The 16,675-nt window shown below is 47.8% G+C and overlaps 1 protein-coding gene across 1 annotated transcript in view; it reads left to right on the plus strand.

Annotated features, from left to right (window-relative positions):
• The window catches only part of LOC135084682 (dynamin-like 120 kDa protein, mitochondrial), a 60,825-nt gene that overhangs the window by 24,959 nt on the left and 19,191 nt on the right, over window positions 1–16,675 (plus strand). The window contains exons 8-15 of the mRNA XM_063979453.1: window positions 2,274–2,384; window positions 3,191–3,320; window positions 3,830–3,928; window positions 4,621–4,752; window positions 5,322–5,467; window positions 6,335–6,496; window positions 8,508–8,710; window positions 15,663–15,877. Coding sequence (XP_063835523.1) covers window positions 2,274–2,384; window positions 3,191–3,320; window positions 3,830–3,928; window positions 4,621–4,752; window positions 5,322–5,467; window positions 6,335–6,496; window positions 8,508–8,710; window positions 15,663–15,877 — 1,198 coding nt within the window. The remainder of the gene's footprint in view (window positions 1–2,273; window positions 2,385–3,190; window positions 3,321–3,829; window positions 3,929–4,620; window positions 4,753–5,321; window positions 5,468–6,334; window positions 6,497–8,507; window positions 8,711–15,662; window positions 15,878–16,675) is intronic.

Consider the following 16,675-nt stretch of genomic DNA (forward strand, 5'->3'; position numbering starts at 1 on the left):
CATCTGGACCCACGAATCCATAGGCTCCACCCACATTGCCCCATAGGTCCCGCCTCCGCGCTCGAGATGATTGCAAATGATCTTCTCGCGTGGCGCTGGAGAGATGTGCACCAGGTAAGTCTCACAGGCCCCGCCCATCTGGACCCATAGGACCCGCCCATCTGGTCCATTTGGCTCCACAGGCCCCGCCCCACCTTGTTTCTTAAGATGATCGCGCAAGCGAGGATATTCCCGCGCGGCGCTGGAGATATATGCACTAGGTAGGCTTTCTCAGGTTGCGCAGCGAGAGTTGGGACGAAAACACTATAGCTTGCGCAGCGAAAGTTGAGGCGAACACACTATAAACCAGGCAGCGAGAGTTGAGTCGAACACGTTAAATAGATCGCGCAGCGAGAATCGAGGCGAACACACTATAAACCAGGCAGCAAGAGTTGGGACGAAGATGCTATAGCTTGCACAGCGACTACAGCGACACATTATAATCAGGCAGCGAGAGTCGAGGCGACACGCTATAGATCACGCAGCAAGAGTTGAGGTAAACAGTATAGGTCGTGCTGCGCTCGCTATCGCCATGCACAGCGCAGTCCTGGACGAGCTGTCGGGCTGGGACGCGGGCGAGACGGACCGGCTGCCGCGCGTGGTGGTGGTGGGCGACCAGTCCGCCGGCAAGACCTCCGTGCTGGAGATGATCGCGCAGGCCAGGATCTTCCCGCGAGGCGCTGGCGAGATGTGCACCAGGTAGCTCCACAGGCCCCACCCATCTAGCTAGACCAATTGCGAATTGGACCTATCGCACCTAAACGGCCCCGCCCACCTGGACCCATGGAAGCCTATGCCCACCTCCTGGACCCACCTTGCCCAAAAGCCCCGCTAATCTGGCCACACTTTCGTGCTCGACATGATCGCGCAGGCCAAGATCTTCCCGTGAGGGGCTGGCGAGATGTGCACTAGGTAGATCCACAGGCCCCGCCCATCTGGACCCATAGGACCCGCCCATCTGACCCCATAGACCCCGTCTCACCTTAATTCTCGAGGTGATCGCGCAGACGAGAATCTTTCACAGGCCCTGCCCATCTGGATCCATAGCTCCACCCACATTGCCCCGTAGGCCCCCCCTCCAAGCTCGCGATGATAGTTCAGGCGAGGATCTTCCCGCGAGGCGCTGGCGAGATGTGCACCAGGTAGGTCCACAGGCCCCACTCATTTAGTCCCATAGGCTCCACCCACATTGCCCCATAGGCCCAAGATACCACGCTCAAGATGATAGCTCAGGCCAGGATCTTCCCGCGAGGGGCCGGCGAGATGTGCACGAGATAGGTCCACAGGCCCTGTCCATTTGGACCCATAGGACCCGCCCATCTGACCCCATAGATCCCGTCTCACCTTGTCTCTTAAGGTAAGGTGATCGCGCAAGCCAGGATCTTCCCGCGAGGCGCTGGCGAGATGTGCACCAGGTAGGCCCCGCCCTCTTGACCCCACAGGCCCCGCCCCTCGTTTCTTAAGGTGATCGTTCAAGGGAGGATATTCCCGCCCGACGCTGGCGAGATGTTCACCAGATAGGCCCCGCCCACTTGGCTCCATAGACCTCACCCATCTAGCTCACCGGCCCCGCCCACCTGGACCCATAGGCTGCCCACAATGCTCCACAGGCCCCAACTCCGCGCTCAAGATGATAGCTCAGGCGAGGTACTGCACTAGGTATATTGTTGCCGGCCACGATGTAACCCAGTTGATGCAAACGCGGTATAAGACGCGCAACGAGAGTTGAGGCGATCAAATTCAAATTCAAACATTTATTGCATAGAATAGGTATTTTACATATGAGGTCTTATAATATAATTTACACAGTGCTTACTATTCTGCTAACATTTTTAGCATGCAAAATGGTCATTAAAAAAGTCATTAATGTTGTAGATACAGCAGTCTATCAGCCAATTTTTGAGATTTCGTATCATTGCATTAGTTGACCCTGTCTTAAATATCTAATCAAAGATCAAAAGAAATAAATGATATTATGGGGAACTTAACTTCATATTGAGAATACACTTTTGCCATATTATTACATACTTGGATTTTGTCTAAGTTAAAGTGTAGCAGCTAAGATATGGCATATGGCATAAAAACTAATTGGCGGTATGTGGGTGGATATGCTACAAACTACAAAGGTTCCATCTATTTTGTTGATGTATCTAAAAATAAATAAAATTTTAAAAAACTAACCCCATTATCAATATTTACTTTATGTCTATTGTTACAAAGTTGATTTTTTGCAGGGCACCCGTAAAGGTGACACTATCGGAGGGTCCGTACCACGTGGCCCAGTTCCGAGACTCGTCGAGGGAATTCGATCTCAATAAGGAGTCTGACCTGGCTGACTTGAGGAAGTAAGTACCATATAATTGGCTGTTATATTCCGTTATCTTTTTATTTACCAGATCGATTTTGATATGGAGGTTCCTCTTAAAACGTAGAGTGCTCACTAAGACGGTATTTTCCAAAATTCAACCCCTAAGGGGGTAAAACGGGGTCCACGCGTACGAAGTCGCGGCCGGCCACTAGTGTTTATATATGAATTAGTAACCCTGCATGGGTTGCACCATCTTACTTTACTGTAACAAACGTCAAAACTCATCATTGATATCCCAAATAAAATAAATAAACTCACAAGTTTTTTTAAATTTTATTGTAATTGTTATTTTTATTTTAATGTGAATTTTAATTAATTTGAATTTATTTTATTATATTTTTTTGCCCCTGCGTACAAGGCACCCACTGAAAACCAGTGTCTTGGCACTTGGCAGTAAAATGTCAACTGTCAAGATAATACTGAGTGGGTGACCTCTTTGGCAACATTTTTTTTTCTCCGCCTCATTGTTTTTGTACTTTTTAGTTGTCAAATAAATATTTTTTCTTTCTTTCTTTCTTTCACAAGTTTACCAAACTCCATACTTAAACACCGCCTTTAGTTACGATTAAAGTTATGGTCGAGCAACTGAGGCTCTGTCTTATGTCTACAATTCGTTTAATTAGTCGCTGTACAGTGTCAAAGTGACCAAAATGTTGACAGCACAACCTTATTCCATTTGTAACAAAGACGTGTTGTGAACTTTTTTGCTACTCCAAAGCACTATTTTACGCTGACTGTACTCGTTTAAATAGCATTAAATAATAAAACAATTTCATTCTACAGAGAGGTAGAACTCCGTATGCGTAACAGCGTGCGAGGGGGCCGGACTGTGTCCACAGAAGTGATATCCATGTCTGTGAAGGGGCCTGGTTTACATCGCATGGTGTTGGTCGACCTGCCCGGTGTTATATCGGTGAGTTTTATTTTGAACCTTATTGCGTTGTGTTTAAGTCGATCTTTGTTTAGATTAAGGTAAAAATGTATTGCACTTTGCGTAATAGCGCCACGCCTTGGGAACTGACAATTCCAATTTTGATTCATAGATGGCGTCCCCGTGAGCAAAATAAATGACTTGGGTATAGCTCGCGGGCCCTTAGGAGGTCTATATAAATAATTCCAAGGGGTCCTTGAACAAAATAAATATGCAAGTCAAATTACACCCATTTGTGCAGGGCTAATTTACTTACCCCTTTACTGATAAAAATTAAACTCGTTGAACACTTGTTTAAAGTGACGTTTAGTATGGAAATTTTACTTTAAACTACTGTTCAACGAATGTGTATTTTTTTATTAGGAAGGGTGTTAATGTACTATGTCAGCAGCTGCACATTATACAATTTTGTGGCAATATCCCACCTATAGCAACTAAGATGCCACAGTATATCGTTCCACAATAATTTAACTAAAATGTTGATATTTCAGACACAAACAGTAGACATGGCGTCGGACACGCGTGAAGCGATCAAACTCATGTCCCGCCAGTACATGGAGAATCCCAACGCCATCATACTTTGCATACAGGTAAGGTGTTGTTTTGAGAAATGATAAATGGTGATCAAAATCAAAAATTAATATTTATTCAGTTTAGACCACAAGTGGCACTTATGAACGTCAAAATATAGTAAATAATAAAAAAAAAGAAAAGGTAGCCCTTATGGGGCACTTTACATGTCTCCTTATCTTTTGGGCCCTACCAGCTCTTCGAGACAATTGTTTTGAAATTTGATTTGTTTTTTTTTTCAAAAAGGGTAAATCTAAAACCTTTATTTTGTCGTGAGACGTGTAAACTTTACCGACACGTTGTGACGTGACACGTGATTGTAGCTTTGGTTAAAATGTCTGATATTTTAGTTTTGAAGAATATGTAATGTTTTTTTATTCAAATTAGACCATCTCTAATTTTTTCTACTTGGCTTGAAAATTTTAGATCACTTTTGTAAAAACAAAATAGGAGTCTGAGATGTAAGGGAGTCTGAAAGACTCCGTAATTTATTTCTCACTTTGCATAGACCACTTACACTGTAAGTTTTATTTCTGTTAGTCTTGCAGAAATAATCACTATCCCTACTATTTTTAGTGGCATCCGCTCTCTACAGTCTGCTTATGTATAAATTAATAACATGCATAAAGAAAAATAATACAATAATAATGAAAAAAAAATACTGTCTCTTTCTACTGTTCACTTATTGACCTTACTTTGTATTGCTTTCCAGGACGGATCCGTAGACGCAGAGCGCAGCAACGTGACAGATCTGGTAGCTTCATGTGACCCGGGCGGAAAGAGGACCATCTTCGTGCTCACCAAGGTGGATCTGGCTGAAGAGAGTCTGGCCAACCCTAACAGGGTGAGTGTAACCTAAGGGACACTGTGTAATAGGAGATCACTCATGTAGGCCAGGGTGGGATTCTGTAGCCTAGAAGGGACACTGATGTAGGTTAGAGGCACACTGTAGCTTAGGGATTACACTGTAGCCTGGTAAGGGTGGATGACCCGCGCGGATTTGACGTTTGAAGATTCGTGCTCACTAAAGTGAACCTGGCCAAAGAGGAGGCTCTCTCTAATTGGGTAAATGTAGTATTGTAGCCTACACTAATAGCATAGGGAGGCACTGTAGCCTAGAAGGGTCACTGATGTAGCATAGGGAGACACTAGCCTAGGAGAGACTGTAGTCTGGGAGAGACACCGTAACCTAGTGCAGACAATATAACTTAGGTGGGACACTGATTTAGCCTAGGGGGACACTGTAGCATGGGGGGTGGGACACAAAATCTACTCAAAAGGTCACATAAAGAGTTCTTTGGATCATTAATGTTTATTTGTCAGTCGTCGTCGTCATTTCATCCAAATAACGTCCACTGCTGGACAATGGTATTTCTCTCAGTATTATCAAATAATATTCTATTCTTTCATCAGATCCGTCGCATCCTAGAAGGCAAGCTGTTCCCCATGAAGGCGCTAGGCTACTATGCGGTAGTAACTGGCCGCAGTCGCAAGGACGACTCCATTCAAAGCATTCGCGAGTACGAGGAGCGGTTCTTCAGGTCGTCCAAGCTGTTCAAGTGAGTGCATGTTCTTCTAAACTCCACCTACAAGATGGACCGACGACCTAATAAGGGTAGAAGGAAAGCGCTGGATGCAGGCTGCTACCAACTGGGTGATATGGAAATCATTGGGCCTATGTTTAACAGTGGACGTCCTGTGGCTGAAATGGTGATAATGAGATGATTTGTAGTTCGTACCCTTTCATCTCCAAATTTTTTCTATGTCCTTCAAAATGAGACACGCTCATTATATTGATGTATAAAAATTTTATCTTGAGGACTTGAGGGTTAGCTTTTTTTAATCACAGCCTCTACTGTAGGCCTAGGATGCGCGCCGCGATAAGCGCCCATGCGTTTTATCGTCTAAAACTCATCGATAAGATTTTATCATGGCGCGCATCATGGCCTCGAAGAATACAGATTTAAATGGGTTTGGGACGCACATCACTACGTGGCATCTTAGACTCTTTGCTAATGTGGAATGTTCTAGTAGCCAATCAAGAACATCCGCGTGCAATACGTATCGTTGTAACTCACTATTTTATTGTGAATTAAAGTCGCGCTCGCACACTCACTGCGGGCGTCCGTCGCACAGTCGCGACAGCAATATAAATAAATAAATAAATAAATCATTTATTTGCTCAGAAACATGGTAACAAAATGGTCGATAGAAAATGTCAAGTCCAACATGTTTTGTCCAGTTTTGTATGTTTTGTCATGTTTTGTATAATTACGCGTGAGCGATAAGGATGGGTAGCTTGGGGTCATTGGACGAAATTCTACGTGCTCGGCGACCGGATTTTGGTTGTGAAATAGTAGCTGATAAAGGATTTTTCTTATACTATGAGTACTGATGGTTTACAATTGCATTTGTATTGTCCTCAGAGACGGCCTAGTGACTCCATCCCAAGTGACAACGCGCAACTTATCCCTGGCAGTAGCGGATTGCTTCTGGCGGATGGTGCGCGCGTCGGTCGAGCAACAAGCAGACGCTTTCAAGGCCATGCGCTTCAACCTCGAGACCGAGTGGAAGAATACTTTCCCCAGGTGAGCTCAGGGACCCCCTAGACAAGGCTCAGTGACCCATAAGCATTCCAGGTTCCCCAAGGGTAGTTCAGCGACCCCCCAAACACGGCACAGTCATCCAAGAAGTAGCTCAGTGATTCCATGAGTATTCCAGGACTCGGGGGTAGCTCATCGACCCCCCAGATACGACCCAGTAACCTAAGAAGTAGCTCAGTGACCCCATAAGTATTCCAAGACCCCAGGTGAGCTTAGGGACCCCCCAACTACGGGTCAGTAACACAAGAAGTAGCTCAGTGACCTCATAAGTATTTCCAGGACTCTGAGGTAGCTCATCGACCCCCCAGACACGGCCCAGTAACCCAAGAAGTAGCTCAGTGACCCCATAAGTATTCCAGGATCCTCTGGGGAAGCTTATCGACCCCCCAGACACGGCCCAGTAATCCAAGTAGCTTAGTGACTCCATAAGTGTTCCAGTGACCGCCTAGAATTCTTATGGGCATCCTAGTACAACTCAGTGACCCCTTAGCCACGGCCCAGTAACCTATAGGACAGCTCAGTGACCCCATAAGTATTTCAAGTAACAGCCTTGATTTCCCATGGGCGTCTTAGTGCTGTAACCCCCAAGGTACAACTTAGTGACCCCTCATTGACGGCCAAGTAACCTATCGCTAGCGGATTGCTTCTGGCGGATGGTTCGCGCGTCGGTGGAGCAGCAAGCTGACGCTTTCAAGGCCATGCGCTTCAACCTCGAGACTGAGTGGAAGAATACCTTCCCTAGGTGAGCTCAGTGATCCCCGGGAGAGCTTAGGGAAACCCGGGGGAGCTCAGGTACCCCCCAGATACGACCCAGTAACCTAAGGGTAGCTCAGTGACTCCATAAGTATTCAAGGATCCCTGGGGTAGCTCAGTGACCCCATACGTATTCCACGACCCCGGGGTAGCTCGGCGGACCCCCAGACACGGCCCAGTAACACAAGGGGCAGCTCAGTAACCTCATAAGTATTCCAGGACTCGGGGGAAGCTCATAGACGCCCTAGACACGGCCCAGTAATCCAAGGGGTAGCTCAGTGGCCTCCTAAGTATTCCAAAACTCCGGGGGTAACTCAGCGACCTCCCAGCTACGGCACAGTAATCCAAGGGGTAGCTCAGTGGCCTCCTAAGTATTCCAAAACTCCGGGGGTAACTCAGCGACCTCCCAGCTACGGCACAGTAATCCAAGGGGTAGCTCAGTGACCCCATAAGTATTCCAGGACCCCCGGGAGTAGCTCAGCGACCCCCCCGGCTATGGCAGTAATCCAAGGGGTAGCTCAGTGACCCAAAGGTGTTCTGGTGACAGCATAACATTCCCATGAGTACTCTAGTATAATTCAGTGACCCCTCATTGTCGGCCAAGTAACCTAAGGGGCAGCTCAGTGACCCCATAGGTATTTCAGTGGCAGCCTCGATTTCACATGGGTATCCTATTACAATGACTTCCCATGGACAACTCAGTAACCCGCAGGGATGACTTAGTGATCCTTTCATGGATATTTCAGTGGTTTTTAGGAGCATCTTAAAATCGAGTAATTTTTTTTGGTATTTTTTCTAATTTGTTTTCGTTTTCTTTCATACATGCTCGCATATCGCCTATATAATATCTTAACTAACGGCCGCCCGCGACGTCGCACGCGTTGTCCTCGTTTTACTCCCGTTAGACATCATGTTGATAGATGGCGTTTCACGGCTTCGACTGCATGGATATTTACGAATGTCAAAAACAGTAGTTTGTCCAGCGCTGTAGATTTTAACCAATGACTTAGATGGCGCTTTTTAGACACGTTTTATTTATTTACTGAAATTTATTTGTAATATATCGTCATAAATTATAGCCTATATGTTAATTTGCGTTATAAACAATAATACTGTAAATTTTCAATAAAATCCGTTAGTAGTTTTTGCGTGAAAGAGTAACAAACATCCAGATGTCCAAAATTTCGCATTTATAATAATAGTAGGATGTCCAAAATTAATTAATTATCTTCTCACTCCGCAGACAGCGCGAGCTCGACCGCGACGAGCTATTCGAGCGGGCGCGCGCCGAGCTACTCGACCAATCGGCCGAGCTGTCGGCCGTGGCCGCGCCCGCCTGGGAGCAGCGCCTACACGCGGCGCTGTGGGGCGCGGCGGCCGAGAGAGTCTTCGCCGGGATATATCTGCCGGCCGCGGCCCAAGCGCAAGACGACGTGGGTGAGTCGGGTCTAACCAAAAATGTGCAATACTAGCTTTCCACAGAAAAACTTTATCGCGCGTTTCCCTGTTTCAAATACCGGGATACGGCACTTCGGACGCAAGTTGGCCGTAGTAAGGACAATCTGGTCAGGTGGGGATTCTTGGATGGCTTAAACATGGAGTGCAGGTGCGGTTTTGTTCCCCAGTCGATGAAGCACCTGATGTCGTGCCCTGAATGCCCAAGCAACTGCACTCAGGAGGATTTGATGAGTGCTACTGACAACGCCACTCTTGTGGCGGAGTTTTGGGCTGACACTGTGTAGGTTTGTTGTCGACACGAAAAGAAGATGAATATCAGGATAAAAACTATCCTATGTCCTTTCCATTGGAAAGACGTCGAAATTAGGAAGCGTTTTCTTCTCGCCTCCTAGTTGAACACCCAGACGCCGAGTAAAATTAAGGGGTCTCTGAGATAAAATTTGGGGGTCGAGGAGCTACAAATGGGAGGTCTTCGTAATAGTGTGTTTTATTTATGCTAGTAACTGATTTATGTGCACACCTTGTAGCAAGATTAAGTAATTTGTCGAGTTGAGCCATAAATTTATAGGCAGGTTTGATCTTACGACCGGTCTGGCAACTCTTCCGACGACTTTCCGGTGGGAGTTTGTTCCGGCGTTTCTCAGCACCTGCTGTATTATTTTCGTCTCGAAGCGCTGGTGCTCTCAGCGAAAAGCTTCAAAAGATTGAAGCATGTAAAGTGCCCCTTAAGGTAGCCTTTCGAACTGAGCGTCACAGACGCAGTGTCTAGCTTTCGAATTCGAGCGGGCACGCGCCGAATGAGGGTTTTCGCGAATGAAAGATCCGCTAGATGACGGGACGTGGATGTGGGTCTGACTACTGCTTGATTGGTGGATTTTGGCATATCTGTCAATGTCATGTCAAAAATAACCAATCATGCAGCATTTAGATCTCGCGTCTACGTATTGCGGGCACGCGCTGAGTTACTCGACCAATCGACCGAGCTACTCGACCAATTCGCGCGAGCTACTCGACCAATTCGCGCGAGCTACTCGACCAATTCGCGCGAGCTACTCGACCAATCGGCCGAGTTGTCGGCCGTGGCCGCGCCCGCCTGGGAGCAGCGTCTACACGCGGCGCTGTGGGGCGCGGCGGCGGAGAGAGTCTTCGCCGGGATATATCTGCCGGCCGCGGCCCAAGCGCAAGACGACGTGGGTGAGTCGGGTCTAACCAAAAATGTGCAATACTAGCTTTCCACAGAAAAACTTTATCGCGCGTTTCCCTGTTTCAAATACCGGGATACGGCACTTCGGACGCAAGTTGGCCGTAGTAAGGACAATCTGGTCAGGTGGGGATTCTTGGATGGCTTAAACATGGAGTGCAGGTGCGGTTTTGTTCCCCAGTCGATGAAGCACCTGATGTCGTGCCCTGAATGCCCAAGCAACTGCACTCAGGAGCATTTGATGAGTGCTACTGACAACGCCACTCTTGTGGCGGAGTTTTGGGCTGACACTGTGTAGGTTTGTTGTCGACACGAAAAGAAGAAGAATATCGGGATAAAAACTATCCTATGTCATTTCCACTGGAAAGATGTCGAAATTAGGAAGCGTTTTCTTCTCACCTCCTAGTTGAACACCCAGACGCCGAGTAAAATTAAGGGGTCTCCGAGATAAAAGTTGGGGGTCGACGAGCTACAAATGGGATATTTATTTATGCTAGTAAGATTGGTTGAGGGTTTTCGCGAATGAAAGATCCGCTAGATGGCGGGACGTGGATGTGGGTCCGACTGCTGCTTGATTGGTGGATTTTGACTTATCTGTCTATGTCATGTCAAAAATAAGCAATCATGCAGCATTTGGAACTCGCGTCTACGTATTGCGGGCGCGCGCCGAGTTGCTCGACCAATCGACCGAGCTACTCGACCATTTGGCCGAGTTGCTCGACCAATCGGCCGAGTTGCTCGACCAGTCGGCCGAGCTGTCGGCCGTGGCCGCGCCCGCCTGGGAGCAGCGTCTACACGCGGCGCTGTGGGGCGCGGCGGCCGAGAGAGTCTTCGCCGGGATATATCTGCCGGCCGCGGCCCAAGCGCAAGACGACGTGGGTGAGTTGATTCCAATCAAAAATAGGAAATACTAGCTTTCCGCCCGCGACTTTTTTTTATCCACAACGAGGAAGCTCTTGGCCTGTATCTTACCTGATGGTAAGTGACGATCAGGCCGAAGGTGGAAGCGAGCTTCACCCGGAATCCTCAACCACGGAGGAACTGGCTATCTTACCTCTAACTGCCGGAACACAACAATGCTGTTAACATTGTTGTTATGGCGACAGACTTAGGTAAGATGGTGGTAGCTAGCCAGGCGGATGGCTTTGCCCGCATGGAGTTTTGTCTGTCACAGAAAAACTTTATCCCGCGCGTCCCTGTTTCAAAAACCGAGATAAAAACTATCCTATGTCGAAATTAGGAAGCATTTTCTTCTCACCTCCTAGTTGAACACCCAGACGCCGAGTAAAATTAAGGGGTCTCCGAGATAAAATTGGGGGGTCGATGGGAGGTCTTCATAATAGTGTGTTTTGTTTATGCTAGTAAGATTGGTTTGTGTGCACACCTTGTAGCAATATTAAGTAATTTGTCGAATCGAGCCATGGATTTATAGGCAGATTTGATCTTACGACCTGTCCGGCGACTCGTCCGACGACTTTACGGTGGGAGTTTGTTCCGGCGTTTCTTCTCAGCACCTGCTGTATTATTTTTTGTCTCGAAGCGCTGGTGCTCTGCCAGCGAAAAGCTTCAAAAGATTGAAGCATGTAAAGTGCCCCTTAAGGTAGCCTTTCGAACTGAGCGTCACAGACGCAGTGTCTAACTTTCGAATTCGAGCGGGCACGCGCCGAATGAGGGATTTCGCGAATGAAAGATCCGCTAGATGGCGGGGTCTGACTGCTGCGTGATTGGTGGATTTTGACATATCTGTCAATGTCATGTCAAAAATAAGCAATCATGCAGCATTTGGACCTCGCGTCTACGTATTGCGGGCACACGCTGAGTTACTCGACCAGTCGACCGAGCTACTCGACCATTTGGCCGAGTTACTCGACCAATCGACCGAGCTACTCGACCAGTCAGCCGAGCTGTCGGCCGTGGCCGCGCCCGCCTGGGAGCAGCGTCTACACGCGGCGCTGTGGGGCGCGGCGGCGGAGAGAGTCTTCGCCGGGATATATCTGCCGGCCGCGGCCCAAGCGCAAGATGACGTGGGTGAGTTCATTCTGATCAAAAATGTGCAATACTAGCTTTCCACAGAAAAACTTTATCGCGCGTTTCCCTGTTTCAAATACCGGGATACGGGACTTCGGACGCAAGTTGGCCGTAGTAAGGACAATCTGGTCAGGTGGGGATTCTTGGATGGCTTAAACATGGAGTACAGGTGCGGTTTTGTTCCCCAGTCGATGAAGCACCTGATGTCGTGCCCTGAATGCCCAAGCAACTGCACTCAGGAGGATTTGATGAGTGCTACTGACAACGCCACTCTTGTGGCGGAGTTTTGGGCTGACACTGTGTAGGTTTGTTGTCGACACGAAAAGAAGATGAATATCAGGATAAAAACTATCCTATGTCCTTTCCATTGGAAAGATGTCGAAATTAGGAAGCGTTTTCTCACCTCCTAGTTGAACACCCAGACGCCGAGTAAAATTAAGGGGTCTCTGAGATAAAATTTGGGGGTCGACGAGCTACAAATGGGATATTTATTTATGCTAGTAAGATTGGTTGAGGGTTTTCGCGAATGAAAGATCCGCTAGATGGCGGGACGTGGATGTGGGTCCGACTGCTGCTTGATTGGTGGATTTTGACTTATCTGTCTATGTCATGTCAAAAATAACCAACCATGGACCTCGCGTCTACGTATTGCGGGCGCGCGCCGAGTTGCTCGACCAATCGACCGAGCTACTCGACCAATCGGCCGAGTTACTCGACCAATTCGCGCGAGCTACTCGACCAGTCGGCCTCGTTGTCGGCCGTGGCCGCGCCCGCCTGGGAGCAGCGTCTACACGCGGCGCTGTGGGGCGCGGCGGCGGAGAGAGTCTTCGCCGGGATCTACCTGCCGGCCGCGGCGCAGGCGCAAGATGACGTGGGTGAGTTCATTCTAATCAAAAATAGGAAATACTAGCTTTCCGGCGCTCCTGGCACACAATCAGGCGAAGTTATGAGAAGAAGTTATGACATTTAACAACGATAGCAGCCCGACGCGAAGTACCGTATTTGTGGTGTCAAGCCCCAGAAGGGGGAGAATTAATTATGAGAAGGGACATGGATCAGAGAAATTTGTAGGGAGTCAAGCAAAGCGCCCGGGGAAAAGAGCCCGAGGAAAGGGTGGTGGTGGATTAGTTACAATACTAGCTTTCCGCCCGCGGCTTTGTCCGCATGGAGTTTTGTCTGTCACAGAAAAACTTAATCACGCGCGTCCCTGTTTCAAAAACCGAGATAAAAACTATCCTATGTCCTAAAGATGTTGAAATTAGGAAGCATTTTCTTCTCACCTCCTAGTTGAACACCCAGACGCCGAGTAAAATTGAGGGGTCTCTGAGATAAAATTTGGGGGGTCGATGAGCTACAAATGGGAGGTCTTCGTAATAGTGTATTTTATTTATGCTAGTGAGATTGGTTTATGTGCACACCTTGTAGCAAGATTAAGTAATTTGTCGAGTTGAGCCATGGATTTATAGGCAGGTTTGATCTTACGACCGGTCTGGCAACTCTTCCGACGACTTTCCGGTGGGAGTTTGTTCCGGCGTTTCTCAGCACCTGCTGTATTATTTTTGTCTCGGAGCGCTGGTGCTCTCAGCGAAAAGCTTCAAAAGATTGAAGCATGTAAAGTGCCCCTTAAGGTAGTTCGAACTGAGCGTCACAGACACAATGTCTTTAGCTTTCGAATTCGAGCGGGCACGCGCCGAATGAGGGTTTTCGCGAATGAAAGATCCGCTAGATGGCGGGACGTGGATGTGGGTTTGACTGCTGCGTGATTGGTGGATTTTGACGTATCTGTCAATGTCACGTCAAAAATAACCAATCATGCAGCATTTGGACCTCGCGTCTACGTATTGCGGGCGCGCGCCGAGTTGCTCGACCAATCGACCGAGCTACTCGACCAATCGGCCGAGCTACTCGACCAATTCGCGCGAGCTGCTCGACCAGTCGGCCGAGCTATCCGCCGTGGCCGCGCCCGCCTGGGAGCAGCGCCTGCTCGCGGCGCTGTGGGGCGCGGCGGCGGAGAGAGTCTTCGCCGGGATCTACCTGCCGGCCGCGGCGCAGGCCCAGGACGACGTCGGTGAGTTCATTCTAATCAAAAATAGGAAATACTAGCTTTCCGGCGCTCCTGGCACACAATCAGGTGAAGTTATGAGAAGAAGTTGTGACATTTATCAACGATAGCAGCCCGACGCGAAGTACCGTATTTGTGGTGTCAAACCCCAGAAGGGGGAGAATTAATTATGAGAAGGGGCATGGATCAGAGAAATTTGTAGGGAGTCAAGCAAAGCGCCCGGGGAAAAGAGCCCAAGGAAAGGGTGGTGGTGGATTAGTTACAATACTAGCTTTCCGCCCGCGGCTTTTTTTTATCCACAACGAGGAAGATCTTGGCCTGTATCTCACCTGATGGTAAGTGATGATCAGGCCGAAGGTGGAAGCGAGCTTCACCCGGAATCCTCAACCACGGAGGAACTGGCTATCTTACCTCTAACTGCCGGAACACAACAATGCTGTTAACATTGTTGTTATGGCGACAGACTTAGGTAAGATGGTGGTAGCTAGCCAGGCGGATGGCTTTGCCCGCACGGAATTTTGTCTGTCACCGATCTTTTTATTTGCAGAACAAAATGTCATGATAACACAGGTATTCAGTATCAATATGAAATACACTAATATGATGTTCGCGCCCGGGCAACTGACCTTGGAGCGGGTGACGCAGTGAAAGGTGCCGGGAGCGACGACGGCGGCGCGTGAAGGCGATCCCACACTTGGCCACCGAGCGGCGCGCACGACACTCATACTTACGCATAGTAAATTCATTAATAACCTGTTGTTGTGGCTTCGTTTATATACAGAAATTATAATAACTTTAATACAGTCCACTCGCGTTATTATTCAAGACCTGAGGCTCAATCAATGAAGACCACCCATTTGTAGCTCATAGACCCCCAATTTTATCTCGGAGACCCCATAATAGTTTAGTCATTTGTCTCTTGGTGAACTTTTATCTCTTAGGCCCAGAACAGACGGTGAAACGCAACTGCAACGAAACTGCAACTGCTAGTTATTTTTGAGTTGCATCTAAGTTTCTGCCATAGCGTCCTATGAGAGACCACACATGACGTGACCAGTTTAAAACTTTCAGTTTCATTCATAAGAATCATCAGAAAGTTGCAGTTTCGTTGCAGTTGCGTTTCACCGTCTGTTCTGGGCCTTACTCGTATTTCGCCGTGCATATAAATCATATAGGAGTTGCAGAAATGAATACGAGAAGGAGTAGATCAATCTGTCAAAACATTTCCCTGGGGGAAAAAAATACTACAGCAATTTCCTAATATTCAGTGTTCGCGTTGCCACGCCAAGTGAAATACAAACAGAACGATGCACACAACGGCAACACTAAATCTGGTGGCAACGGCGGCGACTCCTCCATATGGCTCGACCCTTATGATTTCGATTATAGTAAGAAATCAGACATACTTTCGTATTCTCGTTGTATTGTTGTTTGGAAAGTATGTATCGAGTTGATATTAGTAAGTAGTAATCGATTATATTGTACATTTGCGTACCGAGTTCCAAATACATCGCGAAGTAGTTATCTTTTGTAATTTTAGTTTTGAGGCAGTTTCATCCTAATCAACACCATCATACTCCTAATTTCCTAATAAAAGAAATGTTTTTGTCGACATTTGTGTCCTCAATAACATCTATTAAATTCCCCAGACAAATTCAACACATCAGTGGACATCAAACTCCGCGAGTGGGCTGACACAGAACTCCCGGCTGCATCCATCCGCGCTGGTCGCGAGGCATTACGGGAGGAGTTCACTGAGCTTATGAGCCGCGCTGCTGATTCAGATCCAATCTACGAGCCGTTGAAGAAAGAGGCAGTGGAGGAGGCTTTGAGAAGACATCACTGGGAAGACCGGGCTCAGGATGTAAGTTGTTTTTACTAGGTGCTGAAGTTTGAGTGGCTCTCGTTCACTGAGTTCATGAGCCGTCATGCGTGAGATATACACCGAGACCGTTGAAAAAGGAAGCGGTGGAAGAAGCTATAAGGAGACACCACTGGGAAGACCGTGCGCAGGATGTAAGTGACTCTTACTAGGTGCTTTAGTTCTCATACTAGTGAGCCGGCTGTGGTATCTACGGGAGGAGTTCACTGAGCTCATGAGCCGTGCTGCTGATTCTGATCCTATTTATGAACCGTTGAAGAAGGAGGCAGTGGAGGAGGCTTTAAGAAGACATCACTGGGAGGACCGTGCTCAGGATGTAAGTGACTTACTAGGTGCTTTAGTTCTCATACTAGTGAGCCGGCTGTGGTATCTACGGGAGGAGTTCACTGAACTCATGAGCCGTGCTGCTGACTCTGATCCTATTTATGAACCGTTGAAGAAAGAAGCAGTGGAGAAGGCTTTAAGGAGACACCATTGGGAGGATCGTGCGCAGGATGTAAGTGACTTTTAGTGACTCTTGTTAGGTGCTGCAGGTCATCAACAACTTATGAGCTGTGCTGCAGATTCAGACCCTATTTACGAACCGTTGAAGAAAGAGGCAGTGGAAGAGGCTTTGAGAAGACACCATTGGGAGGACCGTGCTCAGGACGTAAGTGGATCCAAGTGACTCTTAGATCTTAGTGCTAGCTGTTAAGTCCTGGAGTGTACACACTCATAGGCCTGCTGCAGACTAAAATCCTATCTACGAGCCTCTGAAGAAGGAAGCGGTAGAATAAGCTT

The sequence above is a fragment of the Ostrinia nubilalis genome, chromosome 26 (genome assembly GCF_963855985.1).
Source record: "Ostrinia nubilalis chromosome 26, ilOstNubi1.1, whole genome shotgun sequence".
NCBI classification, from domain to species: domain Eukaryota; kingdom Metazoa; phylum Arthropoda; class Insecta; order Lepidoptera; family Crambidae; genus Ostrinia; species Ostrinia nubilalis.